Genomic DNA, 12,470 nt, shown 5'->3' on the forward strand with positions numbered 1-12,470 from the left:
TAGAAGTGTAACTTCGAAGATATCCAAATATAAGGGATATTACAATAAGTCCTGTGGTTGATCCGTTCTGTGTTGGGCGTTTACACACGCTGGATGCGCTGTGTGTAATAAAAGTCATAAACTTGCCTTGCCGTTCAGTGTTGCGTGACAAAAAAAGTGAATACGTACATCTTTATACGCACGGGTTTCGGCGTATAGAGCGTTTTGCAGACGCACAGCGTTTCAAATTTTGTGCGTATATGATAGCCAGTCAAAGACACGGATCGGAGTTTCCCTCCTAGGGGTAAGACACGTATGCAGAGCTAGCATGATACGGTGCGCTGCCCATGGTAGCGAGGTTGGTGTCAGTCAGATGACTTAGCATGATATTTACATTGGTTCGGCTCTTGACAAAATCAACGTCTTAAACCAAGGCACTCAAGGGTCGTTCTGAACGAGTGCAACAGCCTTTCTTCTGACTTCTAGCGCGTCCGGTCGCTCCTTACATTTTACTCTTGCTTCCAAGACACTCCTGTTCTACTATTCCTGCCGTCGATTTCACCAAATTTTTCCTAACTTAGGATTGAACTTAGGACTTAGGATGAGTAACATTTTGTATCCAAAGGCGTAGGATGCATTGAACCCATCCTAAGTTAGGATGGGTTACTCCACTAACTTGAGATAGGATGTGGCTGACAACGATATATTTTAAAATGCGCATTTTGATATGCCATGCATTCCAGTTGTAATGTGTAACTTGCTTTATTTATTTATTCGATGAATAGGGTAGATGGCCTTAGCTTTCGATCCAAACCAGACCTTCTTCAGAGGCATAAAACAAGTACAAACAAATACATATCCATTCATAGAAAAAGAGAGGGGGAAGGGATTAAGGGAAGGATCCAGAAAAAAAGCGGGAAAATTATATCCAATCAAAGTTTCTATTTTAGAAACAATTGCTTTATTTATTTGAATGTGTTTTTGTTCCCCTAAAGCATCAGTGATATCACTGGCAATAGGTAGGTATGTTATGATACAGAGGTTGTTTGTGTTAACCAGTAACCATGCTAACCATTCAGACTTGATTGATGAGTCACTTACATGTACTTTAACAGTAACAGATTACTTCTAAGTACTTCTCCAAAGAAGAGTTAACCAGAAGATTGTAAGAAAATGTATTTGAAGTGTTTCTTAAATATTTGTGCCATGTCGTAGCCGAGCAGTCTAGTATACCGAACCCAAGCTCTGGTGTTGTAAGCGTGGAAGTGTCATGGTTGAGCGGTTAAGAGCACCGAATTCAAACTTTGGTGTTTCTGATCAGCAGAGTGTGGGTTTGAATCCCCAGCCGTGCCACTTGTGTCCTTGAGCAAGAAACTTAACCGATGCTTCATTCTTCGGATGGGACGAAAAGCCATTGGTCCCATGTGTTGTGTAAACGCATGTTAAAGAACCCAGTCACTTATCGAAAAGAGAAGGGGTTTGCCCCGATGTTCCTGGCTGTTGCTGCTGTATGCGCTGTAGCACCTTGTAAACCCTTATAAGGTGCTAAGTAATAGGGTCTCAGAATTCATCACTGCAATAACCTATCTTTCTGAAAGTTTGTATATGCTCAGCACCTCGAGTACCTTGTTTGGTAGATACGTGCGCTATATAAGACTTCCATATTATTGTGTTAACGCAAACCAAATGTCACCATGCAATGCCTCAAATCCCATATATATGTAAGCTTGGTCGACTAAAGTGGCCAATGGTAAGCAAGAGAGGTTATGAGTGCAGTCTACTGGTAAGGAAAGGGTTTTAACATAAGATTGATGTAACGTGAATCATGATTCTACATCCAGAAAAGTCTCACTGTACACCAAGTCTACTGAATCCTGCGTGGCATCCAATAGTAATGAATCTATAACTTCATCAGGAAGTCGCAAATGTCGTAGGTTAGTCAGGTTCTTGTCGTACAAGTTACTTTCATCGAATAACTCACTAATAGCACGTTGTAGCTCATTATAATTGTTTTTCAATAATTGGTACAATTTTTTGCATGTTGAGCATCTGAAATTTAGTGATGTTGCCAAAAATAGCTTCACTGTACACCGCTGTTCAGAGCTCTACATCGAGTGCCAAATAGTTTTGCGCATGCGCGAGATTTTCAGAAAGTCCAACATTAGATAAATTATTCACAGCAGTGACCCCATCGCTGTTTTGTGCATGTTTTTATGACTTTAACGATGAGTTTTGTTGGCGTTTGTGAGTAAAATTGAATTTCCCTGATAAAACAATGTTTGTTGTAGAGGAAAATTATTATTCTATCAAATTATTCCGTTTATATAGCAGCAAACCCTCTGGATTAATTAAAATCAGTGGGATTCCACCAATGTTTTTCTGACGCGGCCCACATGTTTCACATACAAACTAAACAAACACATACAATGCACAATGTTTATTACAGTTTGCACACGTCACAAAAAGCGACAATTGCCCAATGCTTGTGTACATTACTCTTGATAAAAATGCTTCACCAGAACGTCGTCATGTGTTACAAAAATAAACAGGGAATTGTTTTCAAAGGGTTTGCTCTCTCAATTTTGAGTGGAAAACATTAGTTGTTATTTATTTCTTACGTGTGAGGTCTTATTTCTCAACAAGAAAATTCACATTACGTAGATTTTGAAGGATCAATTCGACTCAAAATCCGACCATCGCAACTAACTTCATTGCATATTCATGTTTAGTTTTCCATCTTGGCTTTTAATTGGTCAAAAATTGCGATGACTCCAGATCATTTTCAACGGTTGAAAGGCTATGTTTTGTTTACGATTTTGACTCAAGAGAGCGCTCGTCAACAACTTCGAACATGCGCAAAACTAACTGTCAGCGAGTAAGCAGCGGTGTGTAACTCTAAGTGTTGGAAGAGTTTTCTTTGTAATAATAATATTTTGTATTGTGTAATATCATTATCCCTTCGCTGTGGCATGGTGCGGTCCGTGACTTCACGGTTAAAAATAACGAAACTTCACAAGTTCCCTTATGGAACATAGCCACATAACAATATTACCAGCTTGGGTAATTAGCTTGGGTGAGTCATCGACCTACAGTCAACTTAATTTTGAAGCCCCATTGAAAACACACACTGGCTTTTGATACATCCCAGGGCATTTGATACACTCAGACCCATCTTAGATCTTAGCTGCTGATTATTACTAGGCATTCAATCTTCCAGTCAGTTTTGCACGCATTTCGTCGCAATTTGTCACTGGACGGTCGCGGAGCGTACGATCATGCGTTGCCGCATGGAATCTGTCATACTGCAGCACAGGGTTAACGTGCAGGTGTTCTTCCAACTGAGCTATCTAACCATGTTGGAGGTCTCCCTATTTTGTAAATTTATTCTTGTTCAGGGTTGCCAGTCAGAAGCCATTCAATCTGTAACTGTTGTATAGCCAGGGATCACATTCAAATAAGGATACAACCTGGAAGCGACAGCCAGGGGATCACCTTTAAAAGGGAATGCGTCTTTTTTATTTCAAATATCAAGAAATAAACCACAAGAAAAAGTGACTTGGTATATAATTTGGACTTGAACAAAAGACAATTTACTAGGGCAGGGTTTGAACCAATGACCTTTGGAACAATAACAATCTAATAATCTAAGCATTTATATAGCGCTCTTACCCAAAAAAGGTACCACAATGCTTTACAAGAATAATTACAAGCAATCTAAATTAACAATACAAAGCAATGAGAATTAAATAAAAATAACCTAAGAAGCAAAATAAATATGGAAAAGGTGTATTTTGAGTGATAATTTTGAAATCGAGAAGTGAATTAGCATGATGTATTTGATAATGAAGAGTGTTCCAAAGGTTTGGTGCTGCTGCATAAAAACCTTTGGAGGATTATTGGCCGACGCACGGCGCTGTACAAACCGTCTGAGCCATCTAGCCCTATGTTGACAGTCTCCCTATGTCATGTATGTTTTCAACATCTTTGTTTATCTGGAGGTCATTGGTCCATGTACGTCGTGAAGGTACGTCGGCCGGTCCGCCGGTCGACCACGTCAGAGCCAATGAATAGCTCTACCTGGGTAGCTACACCTACAATTTACATACACGACGAAAGTTGCACAAGGTTCCTTTATTGTAAGTCATTTACAGGGTGAATTATTCATCGGCCAAATAGTTCAAAAACAGCCAACGTGAGTTGAGACAGTCCTGCACTGTTTTTAACAGAGGAAACTCTTTGTGTTACTTGGTATGTCACAATCACAGTCTATTCATTCGCCTTTGAATATCGCGGGTAAGCTTACCAGGTGTTTTGTCAGCGCAGAGGCCGATACATGAATATTCACCCTGCTGTAATGAATCAGAATAAAGGAAACCTGTGCAACGTTCTGTTGTGGGTTAAATTGTGGGTGTAGCTACCCAGGGACAGCTGTTAATTGGCTCTGACGTGTTCGAACGGCCGACGTACCTCCAAAACCTATGAACACTAGTCCCACTCGAGTCAATTTATCTTTGTCCGACCCCAAGTTACATTGTAGGTTATTTGTTGTATAGTAAACTAGTCAGTTTCTCTTGTAAACTTGTTATTATGAAGTGTTTATTGCTAATGTTTGCATAATTATCAGTTGTTCTGCCAGCATCATAATTTTAGCATAAAAACAACTTTTAAAAATGTAATTTTATTAAAACACTAGCGTTTTTTTTTGTTTATAACTAAAACACTTACTAGCGTTATTTTTTTTTTTATAACTATACATTTATAAGTTAACATTAAAAATGCTTGAATTGTTTATCTGTATTTTTTTATGTTATTACTAACAATATAATAATAATTATCTTTAATTACAGATGCACAGTTGTTTTGTTGAAATTTGTGGCACAGTATTATAAGATTGGTTTATTTCTTTGTTGTTTACTAACTTCATACAAATGCTTCTGAAGTATTTAAGTAAACCATCCAAAGCAAAGTTACTGCCCTTTTACCCAATCGGGTAAAACTTCAAATATTTCCGCACAGCATTCCCTTATAAGGAGTTGTTTACCCGAGGGCGGCAGAGGGCTTTACCATTTCATAGCTTGGGGGATGTTGTGTTGAAAGAAATCATTGAAAATTATAATTTTTGCATTTGTTTTACTTTTTGATCATAAGTGTTGATGTTTTTTTAGCGAAAAGTTATTTATGAATGGAAATCAAAGTGTGTTGAATCGGTTTTCAACTAGTGGTTTAAACCCCCCGAGGCCTGGTTCTTGATAATTTACCTCGACTTCGTCTTGGTAAAACTATCAAGAACCAGGCCTCGTTAGGTTTAAACCACTAGTTGAAAGCCTCTTCACCACACATTGATTCCCTTATTTCCATTTCTATGGTGAAACTTGGTGAAGATCAGTGTTGTTGCTAGACCAACTACAGTGGTGGGCTCTAAATCCAATTTAGTCCACCACTGTAGTGGTGCAGATATGGGGTCCAACATTGCTGAAGTGCAAGCCTTGGGAAATCTGTGCTGGGCAGCACAGTGTATTTTGCTCAGAGTGCCAGGCGAAGTTAGTTCTGGGCAGGCCGGCCCGGCAACGCCTACCGTGGCTACAACACTGATGAAGATCTTATTGTTTGTTATTGCAGGGAAGATACTCAAGATATCCTAGCTATAGTGGACTGGGGTCAGAAGATGTCATTCTATAACCTTACTGGAAGCCAGGTACGTTTTGGTTCTTTATGATCGCTGGAGTCCAATAACGTTCAGGAAGAAATGAGCAGGGTGTGGTTCGAGTCCCATTCGTGACACTTGTGTCCTTAAGCAAGACACTTCACCATTGCTTGGACCTTCGGATGGGATGTTAAGCCGTTAGTCCTGTGTGTCCTGTTACACATTTAAAAGAACCCAGTGCACTTTTCGAAAAAGAAGGGGTTCGTGGTTTGATTGGCTGCATATTGCAATACAACACCTTGTAAACCATTACGTGGTGCTTAATTATGTTTATTTTAGCTGTTGCGATAGTTCAGTCGGAACAGCTATTGTAATAGGTACAATATTTCGCAGGTTTGTTATTTTATGCATGTGTTGGGATACACCAAGTGAGAAGACTGGTCTTTGACAATTACCAATAGTGTCCAGTGCCTTTAATTATAAAAGTAACAACTCTTTAAAAATGATAATAATAATCAGTTTTTATCTAGCGCTTTTGACATTATTACTCCTGGGGTGGATTTCACAAAGAGTTCGGACTTGTCTTAATTTGAGTTACTAGTCCTAACGTAGGATTAGCTGTATTTTTTGATATCTTTTAGGACTAGTCCTAACTCTTTGTGAAATCGACCCGTGGAAACTGAGCCTTAAATCATTCCTTGAACAAACTCAACTCCATGGGGAGTATACAGCCTGTGCGCGATTACATGCACTACTCGGCTAAACCAATCACAAGAACCATCTCTGCCCTCACAGGTACCCATTTAACCCTGGGTGGAGAGAAGCAACTATGACTATAGTTAAGTGTGGTGCTCAGGGACGCAAGTGTCACAACCGGGATTTGCACCCACACTCTGCTGAACAGAAGCACCGGAGCTTGAGTTCGGTGCTCTTATCCGCTCAGCCACGACACCCGTAGTTGCAAGGATGCTAATCCTATCTCTGTGTGTCTTTTGTTCTTTCCTATAGGTTATAAAAGAGAGGAGTCTTGGTTTTGATCCATGTTGTCTGAGTTATTTCTCTCGTGGTGAATACATGGTCATAGGTGGATCCAACAAGCAAGCGGCGCTATATACCAAAGATGGCGTACACCTTGGAATCATTGGAGAACAGAACTCATGGGTCTGGTGCTGTGAAGTCAGACCAGATCAGAACTATGTGGTAAGATATGTTAAGAGTTTAAATGGTTGAGGCTCCGTAGGCGGCCTCCGTAGCATTGTTAAACATGGTCTAGCCTGTAAGTATACCTCAGAATTACTTATTCCCAAAAAGCAACCTACAACTTGTGTTCTCTGATCATCATCTATCGTCCACCTGGAATTCAACTCGGGTCCTATCCCCCGCACTCGCTATGGAAACCGTTCCTTCTCAATCGCCACTCCCACTCTTTGGGACAATCTGTCCGTCCACATCCATGCCTCCACTACACTGGACTCGTTTAAAAACGCTCTCAAAACACACTTATTTAAATCCATCTAGTCTATTCAGTTTTTGCTATTTCATCGAACTTTAATTGTTTTTGTTTTTTATCATACACTTCTTGTTCAGCGCTTCTTGTTCAGAAACCTGGTATTAAGCGCTATATAAATGCATGTCATTATTATTATTTAGTATTGCTTGTTGTAGTGTTACATAGTTACAATCTTGTGAGGTTTTAACATAGGGGGACATGGTTGGCTAGTGCGTAAAGCGCTCGCCTCTCACCAAGGTCACCCTGGTTCGATACCCTGCCAGGGCCATACGCTGTGTGTTGGTTCTCCGCTGTGCCACAAGGGTTTTCCAGACCATCTGGTTTTCCTCCCTCGGGAAAAATCAAACACTTTCGATCTCTGGCTGTGCTCCATGGTCATAATGGGTTGATGTGGCTGGCAGTCAAAGGCGCTTTTGCATGCCTGCTTCTCGAACAACTAGCCATGTCCTTCGCTTTTGCAATTCAGCTCTTAGCTGCGAGTAAGGATGATTAGCCCCCCAAAGTTTAAGAATTTACACGGTTGACTTGTTATTTTGGGTCTACTTGGCTCCAAACAATGATCGACACGAACATGACGAACATACCTCAAAATTGTGTGGTTTTCCTTTTACACTGTGAATAACATGGCACGCTACTTTGGAAAGTCAAGTTTTTGACTCCACAAAATGGCAGACCATTAGTTCGGAAATTAAGAGATTTAAATCTGTTGTGTTTCTGAGGCCATAGGATGCCAGGATGGAACGGTAGCTTTCTAGAATTGCAAAGGTAGTTGGTTCGAATCTCACCCTAACATGGCTAATAAAATGCCTGTACTAAGTATGTGCTTACACACATCGGTGTTTATGGTTATAAACAAATTAAGAACTAATCTGCGTTCTTCTGCTACTTCCCATTAGTGCTTCTCCCCTGCAACCCCCACCTACATGCGGTATGGCCAACGAGCCTTCACAGTCAGTGCACCCACATTATGGAACAATCTACCTCTCCACATCCATCAGGCAATCCTTCAAAGTCATGTTAAAAACTCTTTAATTTTATGCTTTTTTTTTTTTATAATTTGTGTTTAATCGTAGACACTTTGTGCAGCGCTTTGTAACTTTTGTAAAAGGCGCTTTATAAATATTATTATTTATTATTATTATTTGTTGTGTTTCCAAAGGCCATTGGATGCCAGGATGGAACAATAGCTTTCTACCAGCTTGTATTCAGTACTGTTCATGGTCTGTATCGAGATCGCTATGCATACAGAGAGAATATGACAGACGTCATCATACAGCATCTAATCACTGATCAGAAAGTACGCATCAAGTGCAAGGACATGGTCAAGAAGATTGCTATATACAAACATAGACTAGCGGTAAGTACTTTGGTTTCATTGGTATCAACATTTTACAAACAGTTCCAAAGGGTATAGATTTTCCTAGTCTTGATTTGTGGCGCTGTTTTTTGTAGTAGGCCAGGTAAAATAGTTTTATAGGATTTGAGGCATTGCATGGTGAGGTATCAATATATATTTGGTTTGCGGTAACACCATGTGTGTATCTACTTGCCAGGTAGAGTTTGTTCTTAGAGAACTGTCTTGCTTAATTCTACTACCGCGGAGTAGATTGTTAGGGTGTTCGGGAGACTTCTCAGTTCTGAAAAGAATTGTCCTGCTTTTTAACTATTACCTGGGCAGATGGTATAGAAATAGGCTGGGACTACTACTTTAGCTTATACGATCCTATAAGCTAAAGTAGTCGTCCCGGCCTATCTATAAGCTAAAGAACACCCTAACAATCTACTCAGCGGTAGTAGAATTAAGCAAGACAGTTCTCTAAGAACAAACTCCACCTGGCAAGTAGATACACACATGGTGTTACCGCAAACCAAATATGTATTAAATACCAGTTGATCGTCCAGGTTTTTCCAAAAAAGAGGAGGATGAGTACCTTTTTATTTTTCGTTTTTATTTTTTTCGAAGGTGGCACTTTAATTCAAACTGGCCACCAATTCTTTTGTTTAAAGTCATAACCATTTCAGATCTTTGTCTTGTAGAAGCTCATGATGATGTTGCTTGTTGGAGTTGAAGTCAATGTGTGATATTAACTCTCATGATACTGTGTATGGTTATTATCATACTAGTAGAGTGATTGACACAAGCGCAAGGGCCATCTGAAGCTCCCACTTTTAAAGAGTACATATCCTCCTTGTGAAAAATGTGTCATTTTTTCTGAGGGATATTGAAAACATGGTTTTGAACCGTTAAATTATTAAAGCTATTGGACCATTTTGGTACAGAAAAAAAAAAGTTCGCAGATTTACAAATAATTTACAGGGTTTACAGAAGGTAATGGTGAAAGACTTCTCTTGAAATATTATTCCTTGAAATGCTTTACTTTTTGAGAAAACACTAAAACAATATCAATTCTCGATAGTGAGAGTTACAAATTTATTTTAAACACATGTCATGACACGGCGTAACCTTCGGATATAATCCCAAGAGTGGGTTTTCCCGTTATTTTCTCCCGACTCCGATCACCGATTGAGCCTAAATTTTCACAGGTTTGTTATTTTATGTATAAGTTGTGATACACGAAGTGTTGGCCTTGGACAATACTGTTTACCGAAAGTGTCCAATGGCTTTAAATGAGTTATTTTCTTCTTTGTTTCAGGTGCAACTGTCAGACAAGATTGTGATTTATGAGCTGTGTTCGGACGATACTTCTGATATGCATTACAGACCCAAAGAGAGAATTAACAAGAAGTTTGACTGTAACCTTCTAGTTGTCTGCTCATTGAACCTCATCTTGTGTCAGGTGTGGCCAGTTGTTCCTACGTACTCATTTGTAATAATATTTTATCATTTACATTGCGCTTCCTATATTGGATGTGTTCGATTAGCTTCCATGTGTCGACCCCGGGGTGCTCATTCGGGTGAGACCCTGACAAGCACTAATCAAAAGATCACTAGCCCTCTCTTGGTGACGTCATGCACAACCCTGACTATGGTGAAAGGTCGCCTGCAAAGAAAAGTCGCGCTGTGACACGGAACGCTAGTTATTCCTGTACATATCATACAATACACACAAGGGACCTATTTGCGACCGTTTTTTTTAATTTCTTCTTTTTTATGCAAGTCACCAGACACACAAGGCCTTAAGGCCACTTCAAGTTGTGGGCTACAATTATTTTTATCCAGAGGCCGTTACCACCTACATGTACTCCTAGCGCTGAAACAGGGTTACCCCTTTTACAGTCCATACGGATGTAGGCTTGGGTATCATCAGTCCGAAGCCTGGCCGGTAGAGCAGAAAGCACTACCTCCCTAATTTTATTTTCAGGTTGGGCACAGTCGATTGACTACGCCCAGGGCCCAGCTATTTCCATGACTCAATCTTTAACCAATCAGATTTGAGGATTCTATATATGAGGTATATAATCTATTTTGGTTGGTAAGCGGTTTGCAACAGCTAAATCTATTTCCATTTTATTTTTATTTATTTTTTAACATTTAGGAGAAGCGATTGATAAGTCTGAGTTTCAAAGGAGTGAAGGAGCGTGAGTGGGTGATGGAAGCTTTAATCCGATACATCAAGGTGATTGGTGGACCATCAGGAAGAGAAGGACTACTGGTTGGATTAAAGAATGGTCAGGTAGGTTGGGTACCAGACAAAGCTCATATTTCATGGCTATAAATGGGTGAAGTGTCATGGCCGAGCGGTTAAAGGAACACGTTGCTTTGGATCGGTCGAGTTGGTCTTTGAAAAGTGTTCTGTAACCGTTTGTTATAAAATGCATATGGGTAGAAAGATGTTGTAAAAGTAGACTACAATGATCTACACAAATATGCCTCGAAATTGCACGGTTTTCCTTTTACCTCGTCGACTAACACGGTCGGCCATTTATGGGAGTCAAAATTTTGACTTCCATAAATGGCCAACTGTGTTAGTTCGCTCAGTAAAAGGCAAACCTCGCAATTTCGAGGCAAACTTGTGTGGATCATTGTATTCTACTTTTAAAACATCTTTCTAACCATATGCATTTTATACAAAAACGCTTTTTACAGACCAACTCGTCTGATCCAAGGCAACGTGTTCCTTTAAGGTTAAGAACACCAAATTCAAACTCTGTTGTTTCTGATCTGCAGAGTGTGGGTTCAGTTGTGACACTTGAGTCCTTAAGCAAGACACTTTACCATGATTGCTTCGACCTTTGGATGGGATGTAAAGCCGTCGGTCCTGTGTGTTGTGTAACGCGCATAAAATAACACAGTGCTCTCATTTAAAAGAGAAAGGGTTCGCCCCGGTGTTCCTGGTTTGATTGGCAGCATATTTTTGCCACAAAACCTTGTGCACCATTACATTGTGCTATGTCTTATGTATAAAGAAATAGAACTCATACTTCATCCAGAGCCGCACATACCTTGCTAGTTATACTAAATGTTAAAGTGCATTGAGTGTCACTGAGTGACTGATATGAGTGCTATGTATAAGAAGCCCGTAGTTTTATCATTAATATTAACCTGGTTTGCAGGTTTCCTCTAGCTACAGTGAAGTAAGTTCACTTATGAGACATCCTTGGTTTCATTATACCAGAAATCTATATTCATAAATACCCCAGACAGTTTCTCTACTCCTATTGGTGGAGAGCGCGTCACGTGGTGGTGTTTAAACGGTTGATAATGACCAGTGTTTATAACCGGCTGGCTTCCGCATGCCAGGCGCGCAAGATTATCTCACGGAACCCAATTCATAGCTATTAGTAACAGCGCGTAATCTACTTCTAAGCGCGCTTGCGTAATCTATTTCTAAGCGTGCGCGCGTACACACAACCCATGCGCAACAGACTCTTCACAAAGTTTTTGAAAAAAATATTTCAAACCTCGAATTTTCAACTGTCAAAGTGTCTGTAATTTCGTTTTTGTAAACGTTTTTTAACAAAAGGGAATTCTTATGAATGGGAATAAAAGAGTAGTGACCCGTTCTTAATTGCCATTTAAAACCTTGCAGGGTCGTTGCCGTGCGCTAAAGGCAATTCGACCCTGCTGGCTTTAAATGGCCGTGTAAGAACTAGTCGCTACCCCTTTATTCCCTCATTAATATCAAACCCTGCCGTCAATTTGTATTAAATTTTGTGTTTATTGAGTAACATAGAGCTCTGTTTTTTCTATAGATAATGAAGTTGTTTGCGGACAACCCATTTCCGATTCTCATCTTGAAGCAACAGACTTCAGTCCGATGTCTGGACATCAGCTGTTCTCGTACTAAGTTGTCTGTAGTAGATGAACATAATACATGCTTAGTGTATGACGTCAACACCAAGGAACTATTATTCCAGGTATGTATTGCAGATGTA

General features: G+C 39.9%; 1 protein-coding gene across 3 annotated transcripts in view; it reads left to right on the forward strand.

The window, feature by feature from the left end:
• LOC139954019 (intraflagellar transport protein 122 homolog) overlaps window positions 1-12,470 on the forward strand; it is a 45,322-nt gene that overhangs the window by 8,551 nt on the left and 24,301 nt on the right. Inside the window, exons 7-13 of one of the 3 annotated variants that reach the window (XM_071953666.1) lie at window positions 975-998; window positions 5,599-5,674; window positions 6,632-6,823; window positions 8,293-8,490; window positions 9,788-9,931; window positions 10,631-10,768; window positions 12,288-12,452. In XM_071953666.1, the coding sequence (XP_071809767.1) occupies window positions 975-998; window positions 5,599-5,674; window positions 6,632-6,823; window positions 8,293-8,490; window positions 9,788-9,931; window positions 10,631-10,768; window positions 12,288-12,452 (937 nt within the window). Of the gene's footprint in view, window positions 1-974; window positions 999-1,820; window positions 1,914-5,598; window positions 5,675-6,631; window positions 6,824-8,292; window positions 8,491-9,787; window positions 9,932-10,630; window positions 10,769-12,287; window positions 12,453-12,470 lie in introns of all 3 variants that reach the window. The other 2 variants (XM_071953656.1, XM_071953674.1) reach the window with 2 other exon arrangements.

Source organism: Asterias amurensis, chromosome 2 (assembly GCF_032118995.1).
Source record: "Asterias amurensis chromosome 2, ASM3211899v1".
Taxonomy (NCBI): domain Eukaryota; kingdom Metazoa; phylum Echinodermata; class Asteroidea; order Forcipulatida; family Asteriidae; genus Asterias; species Asterias amurensis.